Source organism: Rhea americana, unplaced genomic scaffold (genome assembly GCF_003343005.1).
Source record: "Rhea americana isolate MKP2758 unplaced genomic scaffold, rheAme1 scaffold_3, whole genome shotgun sequence".
Lineage (NCBI taxonomy): Eukaryota > Metazoa > Chordata > Aves > Rheiformes > Rheidae > Rhea > Rhea americana.
In genome coordinates, this window is record NW_028186423.1 from 13,219,047 (window position 1) to 13,237,100 (window position 18,054).

Consider the following 18,054-nt stretch of genomic DNA (forward strand, 5'->3'; position numbering starts at 1 on the left):
TTTACAATTTCTAGATATTAGCATTTAAATGGAGCACTGGAACAGATTAATCCTGATTTCCTTACAGATGCACATCTGGTATCTCTACACACACTCCATGGCATTAAACTCCATTCCTCTATTATAGTCTTCCCACGGAGGGGGGGGGAGGGGAAACCCAAGTCCAGAATTATGAATGAAATAATTGCCTGTCAGACAAAATATACAATAGCTAATCCTGTTTTGCCCTTAGTAAATTGACCAATTGTCAATTTTTATTAAAAATATACGGGAAAGTAGCATTTTTGACACCTCTTCTATCAAACCTAGCTGAAATGGACCAATGAGTACAAAAGCAGTTACAGGAAATTCAATTAGAGAAAATCTAAGCACCAGGAAGCTTATCCTAGTGACATCTTGTAGAAGAACAGGCTTAAAAAAATCTATTATTCCACACGTAAGTTTTTTTGCCCCAGAAACAGTAACAAAGATGTTCTTAAAGCCTGTCTGAAAAATTATGTTCCATCGCAAATTGAAATCATATGTATGAATACCAAAAAATGCTCATCAGGTGCATGCATAGCAATTTCTCATTATCTCTACCTATGTGGATTTCTTCCTTACTTTTGTTAGCTAAGAAAAAGCCAACTAAAAGGCAACTGTACAACTTTTATAAAATGGTATTACCAGATGAGAAAAAATAAAGTTTACCCATCACACATCACACTTACATCTCGTGAGGCTGCTATTTGATTAATATATTCTCCATCAGTGAAGAGGATATTCTGCCCTTCAGTATGACAATCTGTGAGAGAAAGACGGAGGGCACCGCAATAATTTATGTTAACATATACTGTTCTCTGCTTCTGCCAAATTCACTGTCACTAAAACTTAGACAGTTCTAGGGATAGACAATTTGTCTAAAGAGAGAGCACATCACTGATAACATGTTATTTTACTCTAGGATACCTCCTCTTTCCAAAAGCATAAAAAACTCCTTTGTCCCTTTAGGATTTGTTAAAACTCTTTCCTCTGCATGAAATAAAAGGAGCTGCCCAGTAGAAGTGTCCAGCAACAGGGTAGCCTAAATTATTATAAAACAACTAAATTCTGATGTTGCTGGGAGATTTAATCTTTTCCCTGCCCCAAAAGCTTTTTTTTCACTTTTATGTTTTTTGTTGTTTTTTAAATCAAGGTCASTATCTTCAAAAAGATAGTTGGTTCAGTATATAAAACCTATGGACATGGATGACAAWCAAACTTGTCATTATACATCTAATGTTTTCAGTTCATGAATTCTGACAAATTAATAACTGAAAACAGATCTAGGGTTTTTAGGATATAGTAAGACATGTACTTGAATGCATCAGGCATTTATTGAAAACTGTTCAGTCTTACCTTTTCCAAGGAAAAAAGTTAGGGAAAAATATTCTGCCCATATTAGGGGGGAAAAAGGTAAAGATCCTTTTCTGTACAAATTAARAAGTACACACCTACATCATCTGTTCTCCCCTTCTTGCTCCTTGATGGAGCTAGTAAGAAAGACAGTGAAGATGGTATGTCATGTGATGCCCATTTTATTGATGACACACAGGAAAGACCTCTTCTAAGAAGAACGCAGGACAACAGTTTCATGGCCTAAATATCTGCATCATAATCTGAACAAAGATCCAGTAGCAGTCAGTTTATCTGACAAATTTAATACTAGATGAAGCACGCAGAATATGCTTCCACTATAACCATCTGGATTGTAATCTTTGCTAGCTAGGTAGAGAGCTTTTTTATTAAAACTAATACAGCTGAAAAAATACATTGGAAGAAGTATTTATGAACCCCAAAGTTTACTATTTCCAGCTGTGCTGCTTAGTATTGACCTTACCAGGCATAAGAAGATGCACAAGGTTCTCATACCTTGAAGTAGTACCTCTAAGGTAAGCAACTTCCCTCTTAGAGTCCATGATATGAATCACATTGTACATAAGCAGCAAGCAGAATAGAGAATAACAGATATGCTGTAGGATGTTTCTGAACATCCTAATATATTTCTGAAATGTCACATAGAAAGTTTGATCTCTCATAGGTGAGTAGTGGGATCCCTCAAGTGGTTAAGTTACAAGCTAATACAAGCATAACTGCTGAGGACACACAGTATTCGGGCCATCACTTGTAGTTGTTGTACTGTGTTGCTTGTCTTTTGAGTCACTTTCAAGACGAGGTGAACCTCCCAACAAGCTCTTTTGGTGCTTGTTTGTTTGGGGGGAGAGTAAGAAAAGGAAAATGGGAACAAGGATGTCTTTTTTGTTTATGTTCTTCAGAAGACCTCCTAAACATTAGCACTCAATCAGAAAACATCCAGTGGAATCATCGAATACTAAGTTAATGTGGAGAGCAGAAAATAGAAGGCCAATGAAGTATCTACAAAAAATATGACAGTATAAAATGCCTCAACTAGTAAGGTGCTCTTCTGACCAACTGTAATCTTCTTCAATCTGACTTTGGAAATTACTCTGGGGACCAAGAAAAAGTATCAAAGGTTTTTATCTGGAGTTCACTATATCAGGAAGGACTTGCATCTTACCTAAAGAAGCTGGAACATAAGTACATGCAATTGTTAATCACAGCCTCATTACAGGCTTCAAAGATGACTATCAAGTATCACCTTTAAATAACTGGAAGTGCTTATTAAGCAACATTTACATTTGTCCTAGCCAAAAGAACAAGGCCGTATCTGATCACAGTGTAGCACTGCAAGATAAATTTGTAGAAGTGCAGAAACAAGACAGCACAAGTTCAAGAGCCAAAGTGAGAACAGTTATGAGCAATTATCATCTAGCTTTTTTTTTTTTTTTTTGATACTGTCACAAACCATACAAAATACACTTGTGTGAGGGAGTTCGAGGGATTTCTGAATGGGTATTCCCATAGTTGTAAGACATGCTTTTGCAGTAAAAGGTTAAGAGATTTTTGTTTAAAAGTCATACCAGTATCTTTTCGAAGTGTAAAGAACTGTCTTGCAGAATGGCACTTGCTTTGGCTGAGATTTGCAAAGGAAAGTTAACAGTACTGAGGTGCAGACTGTAGATATGTTCAAGTGTCTCTGAAGACTTGCACAAAGAACACCCAGTTGTTTATCAATGGTGACATAATTAAGAACCTTAATAGGCCCTAATGGTTGAATCTGCCTTAAGGAGGAGAATGTGCAAAAGCAATCCCAAAAGGCAGTTTTGTCACGTCCTTGAACACGCTCCACTCAAATGTCTCCTACAGCTCTACAAAGACCAAACAGCTTAAACATTCTTAAAAACTGACAGAATCTACAGACTAGATTCTACATTCATGCATTGTTTTAAAAATTTTTATGTTTGAAATACAGAAGCCCAGAGTTTTTCCTGAGGTTTCAATTAGTGCTTCCTTATTTATGTCAGGATGCAACACAGAATCTTTCATCTGATCTATAGAAAAAGCCTGTCATTGTCTGACAGAGATAATTACGTGCCTCATCAGCTGTTTATATGAGGGGTTAAAGACATATATTCCACAGGGAAGTCATTAAAGCACATTCTAGGCACATACTAATTTTCTAAATACAGACCCAGACTATGATGATCCTATATATAAAAAAACAACAACAATCATCACACACCTCTCTCCCCAACACTCAATTAAACATTGGAAGCATTTGTTTTCTGGATGTATCTATATTAAAACTCAATGATCTTGGTCACAGCTGGCAACCACCTATACATAAAAGATATTGGAAATGAAGTCATATGCAAAGCCAACTACTTAAAGCTTGAACTAGAAACAAATAAAACTTATTTAAARGGGGAGTTAAACACTTGAAGTCTTTCAATTAAGATGACTATACATCCTAAAACRTTGTGATATTGTTTCAGTAACTGGAGTAAGTGCAAGGTCTCTGAATGAAAAACAGTAACTAGTCATATCAGACTTGCAAAAAGCAGTCTTTCTGACTCAAAAGATCTGTCTTGATTTTGCTTCTGTTTACCTGAAAATACATAGCATGTAAACAATAAACTATTACCATCTTCAGTCATATCTGGAGTTTCATACCTGGCAAAGCAACTGTGCCATCTTGTTCCAAAGTTTCAGGGTTTATTCTTATGGCTGTCATACTGTGATTATTCACATCTCTGTATAATAAATAACCCTGATAAAAGTAAAAATCCATTAGTACGAAATATTCTCAAATACATTAAAGAGTATTGTGCAAAATGAAAAAAATCCATCATTATTTTAGATATTCTATAGAAACTTTGGAAATTTTGTATTTTTAAAGTTTGCTTCATTTTGATAATTAACTTTCTCCACTAACAAAATTCTACAACAAAAACAGGAAATTTGGCCCCCCTCCATACTGTCTTCATGCTGTGATCAGCATGSTAATGCTCATAAACAGCTTTTGAAGCCACATGTAGTAATTCTCTATTCTTCATATAGGTATAGAATGCAATGAAAAAGRCACAGCCATAGTAGAACAAAAACAAAACAAAACAAAAATCCCCACATCACATAAGTTCCTCTCTCCATCTTCCAAATCAGTAAAAGATTACTAGGAATTCTATGAACGAGGTGCATATATTGCCCTGTATAGTCAAATGAACATTAATGAGTATTTAATACATGTATTAAGACCAGAAGATTTTTCAAAAATGTTAATTAACTACCTTGACTCCCAATAAGAAAAAAAAAATGCTTCTACAAAAACACGATTTCATGTATGTATTCTTTCTCAGCTCTTTACCAAAGAGAACCTCCAAAGCATAGGGTTTTGTTGGTGACAGTAGCCATGATACAAAAGGTTACACACAGTAAGTTGTTATATCATTCATCTCCCAGTTGCTAACCAAACCTMGGAGAAGGGAGATATTCAGGCCTAATGCTTTCTCCATGTGCAGAATCTTCATCTCCACAAAGTTACCTATTCTTGTTATCAGCCCACATTGACAWGTTCCCTTTGATGTACCAAAAGAGTATCTTCTCTCTGTTCATAGATTTTTTTTTTAAGGCTTAATTCAGTCACCACTTTAGTAGATTTCTCAGTAAAATGATGTGCTCACTTGAAACTCACATTCCAGGTTTATTATTTATAGTTGTAACTTTAAGCATACACAAACAAGCACAGCCCAGTAAGTTTTGCTTCAGTTTTATCTATAAAGCTTGCAAAACTTCTGTTTTTCGTAACACAAGCGATCCACGAGAGAGACAACATAGCAACTTTGCGCTCACATCTTTTTGATGCCACAATGACAGTGAACCCTTCAGGGAGCAGAGCAGAGACATGAATAGGGAATTTATTCCCAGACATTATTTCTGATACAAAAGCAGCTACAGGAAAGGAAAAGATTACTTAAAGGCACTTATCCATGTACTCACTCACCTGGATTGAGGCTGAGGTGTTACAGTGACAGCAGAAATACATTATAATTTTCATTAACCCTTGCTATATGCCAGTACAAGTAAGTGTTCCTCCTCTTTCACAATCATAATTTAAAAGTCAGTACCAAAAAACTAATTTTATAATCAAAACAGAAGAAACAAAACAACAGCCATGCAAACTCACTCTAAGTCATGCTCTACTTAAATTATAYGTCTAGGTAGAGAGTTATAAGTATTCATTTACCTGAGCATAGCCTAACCAGGATTTTTTTTCTTTTCTGTTTTTGATGCGGGATGTAGAATTGTATATATGGCCCTGAAAACAAAAAAACAAAAAACCGTCAGAATTAACAAATGTCAGAATGATAATTTTAGCTACTCATTTATCTTCTAAATAACAGTATCAAGTGGCTGATACACCTGAGGGCTGTGCTGCCATTCAGAGASACTTGGACAGCCTGGGGAGCTGGGCAGAGAAGAACCTCCTGAGGTTCAACAAAGGCAAGTGCAGAGTCCTGCACCTAGGGAGGAATAACCCTAAGCACCAGGACAGGCTGGGGGCTGACCTTCTGGAGAGCAGCTGTGCAGAGAAGGACCTGGGAGGGCTGGTCGATGACAAAATGACTGTGAGCCAGCAATGTGCCCCTGTGGCCAAGAAAGYCAGTGGTCTCCTGGGATGCATTGGGAAGACTGTTGCCAGCAGGTGGAGGGAGGTGATCCTGCCGCTCTCCKCAGCCCTGGGGAGGCCTCATCTCGAGTGCTGTGCCCAGTTCTGGGCTCCCCAGTACAAGAGAGACACGGAGCTACTGGAGAGAGTCCAGCATAGGGCTACAAAGATGATCAGAGGGGAGATCTTATCGATGTGTATAAGAACCTGAAGGGAGGGTGTCAAGGGGATGGGGCCAAACTCTTCTCAGTTGTCCCCTGTAACAGGACAAGATGCAATGGGCAGAAATTGAAGCACAGGAAGTTCTGCCTGAGCGTGAGGGGGAATTTCTTCCCTGTGAGAGTGACGGAGCACTGGCMCAGGTTGCCCAGAGAGGTTGTGGAGTCTCCTTCTCTGGAGATCTTCAAGGCCCRCCTGGTTGCAACCCTGTCTAACATGCTCTAGGTGACCCTGCTGAGCAGGGAGGTTGGACTAGATGATCTCCAGAGGTCCCTTCCAACCTTACTGATTCTATGATTCTAAATAAGTGTCTTCAACCATATCGTGAATTTAAAAAGAAGCCTGAAAAATGCTCACAGAAATCATCAGAAGAGTTTACAGAAAGTGTAAAAGGATTAATCATTAGTAAGATACAAAAGATTTTAAAAGGCAACAGAACATCATAAAAGTTAAAATATTAACTGCTGTTTCCCATATAAGAAATCTCATTACCCTCACTGTCCCACTATATCCAGAGCCGATTTTGTAAAGTCCATCTTTACATAAGAGATACAGGAAAAAACCATCACTCTGAAGTAGGCACTGGTCATCTTCATCTACAGATATTTCTTTCAATGGCCATTTGTGCATCAGGGCTGCTTTCTTTATCCCATTACTGAACCAGTCCTGGATTTGGATTTTGCCCACTAGAACGGCCTGTACACTCCTCTGAAGAGAGTTTAAAATGGTTGGCACCTAAACAGTAAAATAAATAATGAGATTATGGCATTTGCATTATAATATCTTACATTAGATAGTAGAACTAAAAAAAGCTTAAATTCATATTCCAAAACCCCATTGCCCATTTTTTAATGTTCTATTGTATGTTCTATATACTACCTCTCAAAAACARTAAGAAAGTACTAAATTTACATATTAAACCTTCTCAGAACACGTGTACACACGATTTAAAAATTCCAGACATAAAGAAGATTTATGCAAGACCTGAATAGTTTGACATGCATGGCTGCCATTATTGGTGAGGATAGCAGAGATTGCTTGTAATGTTCTTCCTGTCTCTCCCCACGCAGCTACCAAACTAAAGAGGCAAGCACAGGAAAGTGCTGTCAAGGACTGTCCTGTACTGTCATTCATTCCCGTGCTTCGGACTGTTATCTCCAGGAGAAGCTGGAACAGGGATTCTGCAAATAAAATGTAAGAATTACATATACAAGTCACCAAGCTATACTAAGCAGGTTTCCAGTCAACAGGAGATTAATTTTAAACCTATGGAATAGACAGTACATATCTTTCCTCAGCCATTATGTTAGCCCTATTTTCAGTTTCTTCCTCTACACTGCATTGACAGTTAAAATTATGCCAGTGAATGAGGAGAAGAGAGAACTGCAAARGACACTACACTGCTGTGGAGCTTCAGTGAGCCACTAGTTCTAAAGAACAGAACATAGAAACAAAAAACACGGTAAAGCCCTGAACTCACAAAAAAACGAATGCGACCCCAGATGTGTTATTTTATACCACCATTTACTTTCTTATCACCAAAATCATTAATAGCAAACACGTATGTACACACACGAACTTAGTCAAGAGCATCTGGAAATTATCAAAGGTCAGGAAATTCTGACTACGAGATTCTAGCATAGGATGCCTTCTCTCTTGCCSTCAAGTATATGAGTTTAACTGAAAAATTTTGGAACATGAAACAGCTTCAGAGTATCAAACAGTTTCAAATTCTGAAGTAGACACCCAACAAACATAACTTAAATGTAATTCTACTCTGAATAAGAGAAGTATTATACTTTTTCAAGTACAATTTATGTCAATTGTCTTCATAACATACTGCTTGTTTGATGTAGTAGGTAAGAAGTCTGAAGAGGGGTTACAGATGTTACAGTCCAGCTTTCCTCGAAATTCTATAAACCAGTAAAAACTAAGGTTATTGCTAGGGGATAACTATTTTAACTGAAAGGACAGCATGATCAATCATATATTCATGACCATTAAGAGCTGAACTGTTGTYTTCAGCATCATTAAAACAAAAGGAATTTCCAGACAAACTTTTTGATGGCATGTGAAGAAAAAAGCAAGAATTCTAACAAGTCTAACAATTTAGGCAGCTTTATATAAATTCTAATATTATATTACAGTATGAAATAGTTAAGTGATAGAATAGGCCAAAAGATCAGGACAGAAGTTCTCTGTAGAATTATTCTCTTTCCATTAACACCAAGTATTTTAGAGATTTAGTAAAGCAAATGAATCACAATTTTTTAGGCTAACAGGTTACTATGTTTCAGCAAAACYTCACATTACAGAAGTAAAAAAAACCTTTTTTTTAAAAAAAATATACCTTTACATGTCAACATTTCTGTTCTACAAAAGATTAATGGYGAGAAAGTAGTTACACACATCATAAGCGCAAATACTCCAGAATCAAGTCAGTCAGTTSAGAAGAGAAAACAAGCACAAACCTGTATTAATTAGAACAAGGGGAAAACGCTACTGTCTGACAGATACTTGCTAAAACCTTTTCTTTCTATATTCTTTCTAAAAAATAAAATAACAGGGGAAAATAAAGTAAAAGGGGGAGTAAAGGGGGAAGATAAGATATTACCTAGAACTTCAGGAGGCTCTGATTGGAGGCCCTCTGGCTGCTGGCCCTGGAGTACATTAAGTAGGGCTTGTAGACTCCTGAGACATAAGGATGGATGAGAAAATCTTGTCTCCTTTATCAGTTCAAAGACTTCACATAATCCAACTTCAATGATCTAAAGAAGTACAAGATATTCTTAAATATCTGATAGCATGATGTTTTTGGATCTTCATCAATAATAGTACATCCTGATGTTCAAAGAACAAGACAGTTATTTGAGTAATGCTGTAATACAGAATTTAACAGTAACTCAAAGAGAGAAATAATCAAATCCAAAATCTACTTACACAACTGTAATAGTAATATTTAACAGAAGCTACRTTTGTTATATGAAAGAGCATATCTAAGAGTAATAATTCGCTAGAAAAAAGTAAACTTTCAATTTTTGGACAGAGTCAGCAGCTGAGACAAACCATGCCTCAGACTTTTCTAATTTCTACTGAGTTCACATTTTAATTGATAGATCTTACTTCCTTTTTCCTCACTCATTAATGTAAGYAAGCAAGAAAGAACTTGCTTGTAACCCAAGTTCCCCACTTGAATAATATTACATTTCTCAGCTGTTACTGGCATTGTTAATACCTTCCCCTCGAAAGCCTCAGATTGTTTTTGTGACAACATAAAAACAGGAGTTTAGCTACTTGTGACTAAAACTCTGTACGTACTTGTCAGTCACACGTTATGCCAACTAATAAAACATCTGTAAAAGTACGGTCACAGCCACTCTTAACTTTCCTTTTTTATAATTTCTGAATATTCTGAGATTACAATTATGCTTCCCTCCACTGACTGTTCCTTTCAGGAATTTTTCAAATTCAGTATTTCTAATAGTTACGTACATGAAAAGAAAAAGCAGAGAGAATTGCTACAAACAAGCATGCAGATCTTCAAAAGTTCACTATGTGTTTCTATTCAGAAATCTGAAGCTAAGATGTAGAGTGTTTAATATAGATTTACCTTTCATTAAGATTGAARGAAAAAAGATTGAAATGTGAAAATAAATAAAATGGTTAACAGAATTGCCACTCATGTTTAAAATGGGACTACAGGTCTACTCTGACAGTCAGCCAAAATGTCTACTGGATGCCTTGTAWCCCTCTTTTCTGACATCTTATTTGTACCACTCCTGTGTTTCGGAAGTTATTTTACCACCTGTTTGGCTGTTGGAGAAAGAATAAAAACAAAATCAAATCAAGCCTCCAAAGTGCAACAGCAATTTTTCTACAGATTCCTTCAAAGGAGAAGAGGGAAATRTAAGGCTTAATGAAACACATGCATGGAATCTACAGGGAAAAAACTGTCAACAAAATGACAGCATGGATGTTTTCGCCAGCATAATCTTGCAGGCTAAAGATTAGCCTGCTAGTCAGGCTAAAGAACAAGATGCACTGYAGAACATGTCTAGAAACTTTCTTTTCAGGGATAGTATTTCTGAGATTAAGTTAGAAGTTTTATCTAATCTTCAAACAGAAGACCTGTTTCAGAGATGACAGAGGTAACTGGAGAACTGGAGAAGGCAGAGAACCTAATGTGAAAAACATGAGAAATTATTTTGGTGAACTTTCACTACAATAGTAAAGGACTTGGAATCAACAGTACATACTCATACTGGAATTTATCCACATCTACAGAGATTTTATTTAGTATCTGAGATAGCAGGTTTGATATCTCATATATAACCYGAGATAGCGGGTTTTTAAAATAGGCTTCTTCACTTTCATACCTATTATTAAGCRGGCAGACAGACCCAGGTAACATAGATATAAAAGAGAAAAAAGCACAGTAAGCAAATACTCAACAAAATTCACTGACATATCACTGGAAATCAGAGCAGTTTGCGTTCATTCACTGCTACAACCAAGAAGAACCAAGACCAAGATTAGTATCCCACATCCCTGAGCCCTCTTTTTGTAGTCCAAAAGCTCTTCACTTAGTTTTATCCCCAGAGGTTTTACAAGTGTTACTAGAACAGATGGGGCACACAGGCAGCCTAGGAGACTAAGCTGAGAAAATCACTATCTGAGCTACACTGAGGCAGAGGGTACTCAGAAATACGAGTATTATTAAGAAAACCAGCAAAACTTCCTCCAAATCCTGTACACTGAATGACACAATAAAAACATAGTTCTTTTCAAGACATCTTAAACWTTTTTTCTCCCAGCTCTCTGAAGGTTCTGTGAACCAAAACATATGCTACTGCAGTCTCGATTCCTGTGTGTCACAGCCTGCCAGCTTTCACTGACACTCATTGTACATCCATCCTCCTGCTCCCTTTCTAACATCTTTGAAGCTTAGAAGTATAAGCTTGCCTTATGAACAGTACATATCATTTCTATCCTGGATGGAGACATTATGACCCATAACTAATTGCTAAAAGAAAAAAAAAACTTCACGAAGTCTCACCTACACTACCATTTTATTTAACTTCCCCCCTCATAATGGCATGATTTAATATCTGCATTAATTTATATGCATTTTTAAGAATAATGATATGTAATAATTTATTTACTATTCTGCATTACTTTATATGTATACATACAGAATACTTTACACAGTTGAATTTTAGAAGACTTAAAATGTTTCTAATAATTATTTTTTCCTTTGTTACAACTTGAAAATTTTAAAGTCTGACACACTTAACAGTAGTATTCTTTTAATTTCCACATGCAAGTATATTGTCTGTGCCACAGTAAATCTCATCCTTCTCTGAGCATCATTTAATTCCAGAATCTTGCTGGAATGCCAGTCCATTCTTTACAACATTAGATTGCTTTTTAATTAAAGTTTTAAATGAAGCATCCATTAGAACTTGTTGTTTCACTTATAATCCATGTGGAGCCATATATAGTGCATAAATTACACCGGTTTTTCTCTACTGGCTGTGAAGCACTGAAATTTCAGTTATCAAGTTTCACAGTTACCTGGTTTACAATTCTCCAATGCTATGTCTAGAATAGCGATTTTGTCCTTTGGATAAGACTTTCTGAACAATCATCTATAAAATTCTAATTTTCTAAGCAACTGGAACATTCAACAAAATTACCACAGAAGTAGCCTTTTTAATTCAGTATTTGTAATGTGATTAGAACAAAGAAATAAGGAAAATTACTTTGAATTAGTTTTTTTTAGACTTAACCCCCCCACGATTCACAGCATTAATAAGCTAACAATGAACAAAACTGAATCCACAGCAGTTACATAGTACAAAACAAGTGGATCTACAAGCAAATTTAAAAAATTAAGAAAAAAACATTAATTCCTGCATAAAGGATTTCTGACTTTTCACTGTTGATCCTGCTGCAGTCATAGAACAAGAGATYAAGATTTTGGACACCAAAGTACAAAATACAGAAGTCTTTTTTAACCATTTGAGATTAATGTGCAGTATTAACCAGGATTATCTATGAGAAAAAGGCACAGAAAAATAAAAGTTAAGGTAGTAGGAATAATTCAGTTACTGCAATTGCATGTATAACCTGCAGATCATTTTCAAAAGAGTCCACCAACTGAATTCCGTAATACTGCGCAAGGGCACTTATCTGCATTTTATGCAGACTTTTAGAAGCTGCATGTTATTTTCAAGTAAAAGTGCTTATAAAAGAATATTTAATTGACCAACATTAATTATTTAGCATATACCTAAATCCTTCTAATTCAACACATACATCCACCTTTGATTGAAAGGATCAAAAAACTCCTCTTGTAGGAAAGATGTGTTTTCTCCCATTATCAGAGAACTGCAAGTGCTCTCGTGCATCTGACAACAATACTTACAGATGATTGTGGACTACAGAGATTATAAATATATCAATTCCTACTTTCCAAGCAGCTAKCTTATAATCCTTTTCTTTTTACCCCTACAAAGAATATACCAACTTTACACCACATACACGGTACATTTGAAATGGTATCCAGTTACTTGCCTTTGGAAGTTTAATGGGTGGTTCTTTGGATTCCTCCTCTTCATCACTGTCCGAATCTCCACTCTGTACATTGTTCTTTGAAGCCAAAGATACGGATGCTTCCTTTTTTTGCCACTCCAATACACAGTGGCGAACATTGCAGTAAACATTAAAAGCTGAAGGGTTGCTATGTAATTTGATATCTGGTACAGTTACTGTACTCTCTAGGTTCTCTGTCTGAAAAACAAGATTGGTTTTTAACAGGAAGTAAAATTCTGTTTTGCATGAAGTTTATTAGTAGTTTCAARCTTCAAGTCAAAGAAAATTCAAGACCAATAAGCCATCTCAACAGCCTCACGTTAATTTTCGTCAATCAAGTGATTCTCAAACTGGTGACTGAAGTTTCCTGCAAAGGCACTAACTATATTTTAGGCAGGGAAGAAAGGAGGAAGAGGAAGACATCTGAAAATGTTACATGYGGCTTCAGCCCCTATCTCACATAACTCCATGAGGACACTGGGATGGGAAACAAAAAAGGCAGTTCAGGTTTGAGAATTGTCTACGTTGTCCGCTGTCTCTGCCAGTTGAGTGTCAGATTTCAAGATGCATCTCCTGAACAGGGATCAGTTTTATTATTATTAATGAATTTTAAAGTGTGTTATTACTGTAGTTTTTAGCTTACATTTTCTATTATTAATCTGTTCACTAAATTTATACTAAAAATTTTAAATATTAGCTTTTTCGTCAATGAAATGGCAGGTTCAAAAAATCCCCACTGCAGATGTTGTGGATAATATTATACAATTAGAAAAGAAATTAAAACCTAACAGATGCATTCCTGAATGAGAAGCTCATCAAKGCTTAAGAAGGAAAAAGACACCATCTTGTTTTCAGAAGCCCTAAGTCACAAAATAAGAGTTGGGAAACTTGTGAGAAACTACCACTATACAAATGCTTGCCACCTTTCCTAGCTATCCACTACTACTACAYGGGCAACCGCTGTTCAGTCCCAGAATAGCCTACATGGGGCTGTCTTAAGACTTGGAAAAACGTTTCTTACATTCTATTCCATCCCTTCCCTTTCTGYAAGAAAAAGGTGAGGCAGGAGGAACAAGTTACCAACCCCTCCCCCCAAAAAACAAAACAGTACAAACAAAAAGAAACAATCCCCACCACACTCCCCGAAATAAAACAAAAAACAGACAGGGTAGTACTTTCTTACCACCATAGACTGCTATAAGCCCAGACTATGACRGAATAGCCTGGTATAAGGAAAGATTTAAATAAAGTAGTAATTCCCTAGAATACTTCTACATAGACAGAAGACCCAAAGACTAAAGAGACAAGGAAGGCCTAGAATAAGAATGCAGAACAACTCTGCTTGAACATGGAATGTAAAATCTGGAGGGGGATTAGGCTAGACTTAGTCAGGTTCATGACCAGTTGGTTGTTTTGTTTTCTTTCTTGTATTTTTAGGGCATGTAGGGTGGAGCACTTTTATATTTTGAAAGGGATATAGATATTTATGAACGCAGTCATTCATATGGTAGGGAAGTACACAGCAAATTTTGTTACAGYGGCTTGGAATAGATGACAGGGTTGAAATACATGTATGTATGTGAAAAAAGTGATAGAAAAAGCATCTTAAATTAATAGAGAAGAAGGTAAAAAGTTTGAGAACCAGTGAACTGGATGTGTCAATGAGGTGATTTATTAAATATGGTATAACTGCAAAACAAAACAATGATTCATAATGCATTTTTACCTGCATATAAGTTTTAATTATTATCAGAAATAACATGAACTGTTAGAACATTTAATACCATGTTTTGTAACACTTAGCAACAGAAGATTTAAATTAAATTCAAAATATTTCAAAGTTTGCGTATTTCTTTGTGACTGCAGTATTATTCTAACTGTACTGGTTTCCTTCACTTGCATTAGTATTGCAGTTTTTACCGACTAAAACATCAAGYAGTTGAAACCTGTTTTATTCAACTGAGACAGAGCATTGATTTTTCTTATTTTTGTCAGTGCTAACGGTAGCATGCACATACACAAAATGAAGACAGTTTAAGAAAAAGCTAAAAGATTCAGTTCCCTACACACATGTTCAAAGACTTTTTGAGCACAACAGAACTCATCACTAGGGCTGCAAAGACAACGTAAGTTTAGTTCTCATTCAACATGAAAGTTGAATAAAGCTGCTATTAAAAATCCAAGAGATTAAGCAATGTAAGAACTCAAGATATAGCTTGCAACATTATTCCAATATCAGATTACATCAAAATAGATCTGGATCAATACCAATGATGATGTGCTGTTACACTCTTTAAAGTTTATCTGGCATCAGAAAACTGAATGGTTCATTAGCATGGATAGATAAGAATCATGTGTTAAAATGAGATCCTTATCTGTTCATACACATACCCCCAGAACTTTTGTACTTGCTGAAAAGGCAAATACACAATCAATCATTAGCTTTCAGCTTTAAAGTTAACTCAGTTGATTTGCACAGGTCAAAAAAAGTTAGTAAATTTACCATGTGTTTCCTACTTCATGGCTAAACAGTTACAGGAAATGAAAAAAAAAAMCAGAATCTTCTGAAGTATCTTCATCTGAACTTCACTTATCTAGTTATAGTATCAAACACTGTAATTTTAACTCATGAAGAACTTCCACTTTATAGTTCTTTGTTATTATGTGTTTAGCATAATCTTTGTTCACTATGTTTGCTATAGTTCACRTGTCCCCTTTCGAAGCAGGCTAGCAAAATGATCTAGCAGCATAGATAATTTTAGACATTACTGTGCTAGATAAAGTATCAATGACCGTTTTCTTGTCTATTAATAATAAGCTGACTAATTTGCAGAAATAAACTCCTGTTGTTTTTTTAAGCAACTTTACAAGTACAAAAAGGCTGTTTAASAGAAAGTATAGCACTAGAATATGAGACCCAGAACTAGAATTGATTCCTAGCTCTGAGGTTAACTTCCTGTTTGGATTTATCTTCCTTCATACCTCTACTTCACCTCTCAKAATACCTTGCCTATCAGAATTGCTAATTCTTTGGAATTAAAAGCATAGAATCATAGAATCGGTAAGGTTGGAAGAGACCTCTGGAGATCATCTAGTCCAACCTCCCTGCTCAAACAGGGACACCTAGAGCATGGTAGACAGGGTTGCAACCAGGYGGGCCTTGAAGATCTCCAGAGGAGACTCCACAACCTCTCTGGGCAACCTGGGCCAGTGCTCCATCACTCKCACAGGGAAGAAATTCCCACTCATGGTCAGGCAGAACTTCCTGTGCTYCAATTTCTGCCCATTGCATCTTGTCCTGTTACAGGGGACAAATGAAAAGAGTTTGGCCCTGTCCCCTTGACACCCTCCCTTCAGGTACTTATACACATTGWTCAGATCCCCCCTCAGTCTTCTCTTCCCCAGGCTGAAGAGGCCCAGCTCTCRCAGCCGTTCCACAGAGAACAGGTGCTCCAACCCTYGGATCATCTTTGTAGCCCTATGCTGAACTCTCTCCAGTAGCTCCRTGTCTCTCTTGTACTGGGGAGCCCAGAACTGGACACAGCACTCGAGATGAGGCCTCCCCAGGGCTGAGGAGAGCGGCAGGATCACCTCCCTAAACCTGCTGGCAACTCTCTTCCTAATGCACCSCAGGAGACCACTGGCTTTCTTGGCCACAGGGGCACATTGCTGGCTCACAGTCATTTTGTCATCGACCAGCCCTCCCAGGTCCTTCTCTGCACAGCTGCTCTCCAGAAGGTCAGCCCCCAGCTTGCACTGGTGCCTGGGGTTATTTTTCCCTAGGTGCAGGACCCTGCACTTGCCCTTGTTGAATCTCAGAAGGTTCCTCTCCACCCAGCTCCCCAACCTTCCCAGGTCTCTCTGAATGACAGCACAGCCCTCAGGTGTGTCAGCCACTCCTTCCAGCTTGGTATCATCAGCAAACTTGCTGAGGAGGCACTCTGTCTCATCGTCCAGGTCATGATGACATTCATAATGAGCTGTTCCAACATCTTTCCAGGGATGGAGGTGAGGCTGACAGCCTATAGTTGCCTGAGTCCTCCTTCTTGCCCTTCTTGAGGACTGGAGGGACATAGTCCTCAGGCACCTCTCCAGTTCTCCAGGACCTTGCAAAGATGATGGAGAGGCCTGGCAACAACATCTGCCAGCTCCCTCAGTACCCGTGGGTGCATTCCATTCCCAAGGATTTGTGGATGTCTAGCCTGCCCAGAAGGTCTCTAATCCTATCCTCCTCAACCAAAGGAAAGTCTTCCTTTCTCCGGACTCTCTCCCTCACATCCAGGATCCGTGATTCCTGAGGGCTGCCCTTAGCAGTGAAGACAGAAGCAAAGGAGGCATTCAGTAATTCCACCTTCTCTGTATCCCTTGTCACCAGGGCCCCCGCCCCATTCAGTAGTGGGCTCACATTTTCCCTAGTCCTCCTCTTGCTGTTGATGTATCTGAAGAAGCCCTTCCTGTTGTCCCTGACATCCCTTGCAAGATTCAATTCCAACTGGGMCTTAGCCTTCCTCGGTGCATCTCTACATACTCTGACTGCATTCCTGTAATTCTCTCAAGTAGCCTGTCCCCTCTTCCACATTCTGTGTATTTTCTTCTGTCTGAATTTGGCCAAGAGCTCCTTGCTCTCCCAGGCAGGTCTTCTGCCCCCTTTGCCGGGCTTCTTACTCATAGGGATGCACCGCTTTTGAGCTTGGAGGAAGTGATGTTTGAATATTAGCCAGATCTCCCGGAACCCTCCCTTCCTTCTAGGGCCTTAATCCATAAGATTCCTCCAATTAGGTCTCTGAAGAGCCCAAAGTCCGCTCTCCTGAAGTCCAGGGTTGCAATCCTGCTTTTTGCCTTACTTCTTTCCTGCAGGATCCTGAACTCCACCATCTCATGGTCACAGCAGCCAAGGCTGCCCCCAACCTTCACATCTCCAGCCAGTCCCTCCCTGTTGGTAAGGACAAGGTCCAGCAGGACACCCTTCCTCGTAGGCTCCTTATACTCCATTTTGTAACATATTTGATAAATATAGTATCAACACTAATAATATCCCCTAAGAGTAATTTTGGAATTCACTACCTACTTTTGTCAGTTTAAAACCACTGACCTCGAGATCTCTTTGAATAGTAAGTGGGCATGGCTGTAAGAACAGGTTAAAATGGAAATGTAACTGTGACTTTCACTGTTTAGCACCTTTCATTTGAGGAAAA

General features: G+C 37.7%; 1 protein-coding gene across 4 annotated transcripts in view; it reads right to left on the minus strand.

Moving 5' to 3' along the window:
* MYCBP2 (MYC binding protein 2) overlaps window positions 1-18,054 on the minus strand; it is a 211,450-nt gene that overhangs the window by 163,410 nt on the left and 29,986 nt on the right. For all 4 annotated transcript variants that reach the window (XM_085309535.1, XM_085309537.1, XM_085309534.1 and 1 more), the window contains exons 3-9: window positions 12,842-13,057; window positions 8,880-9,033; window positions 7,250-7,446; window positions 6,758-7,000; window positions 5,624-5,695; window positions 4,054-4,150; window positions 711-784 (exon numbers count right to left, since the gene is read on the minus strand). In XM_085309535.1, coding sequence (XP_085165661.1) covers window positions 711-784; window positions 4,054-4,150; window positions 5,624-5,695; window positions 6,758-7,000; window positions 7,250-7,446; window positions 8,880-9,033; window positions 12,842-13,057 — 1,053 coding nt within the window. The remainder of the gene's footprint in view (window positions 1-710; window positions 785-4,053; window positions 4,151-5,623; window positions 5,696-6,757; window positions 7,001-7,249; window positions 7,447-8,879; window positions 9,034-12,841; window positions 13,058-18,054) is intronic.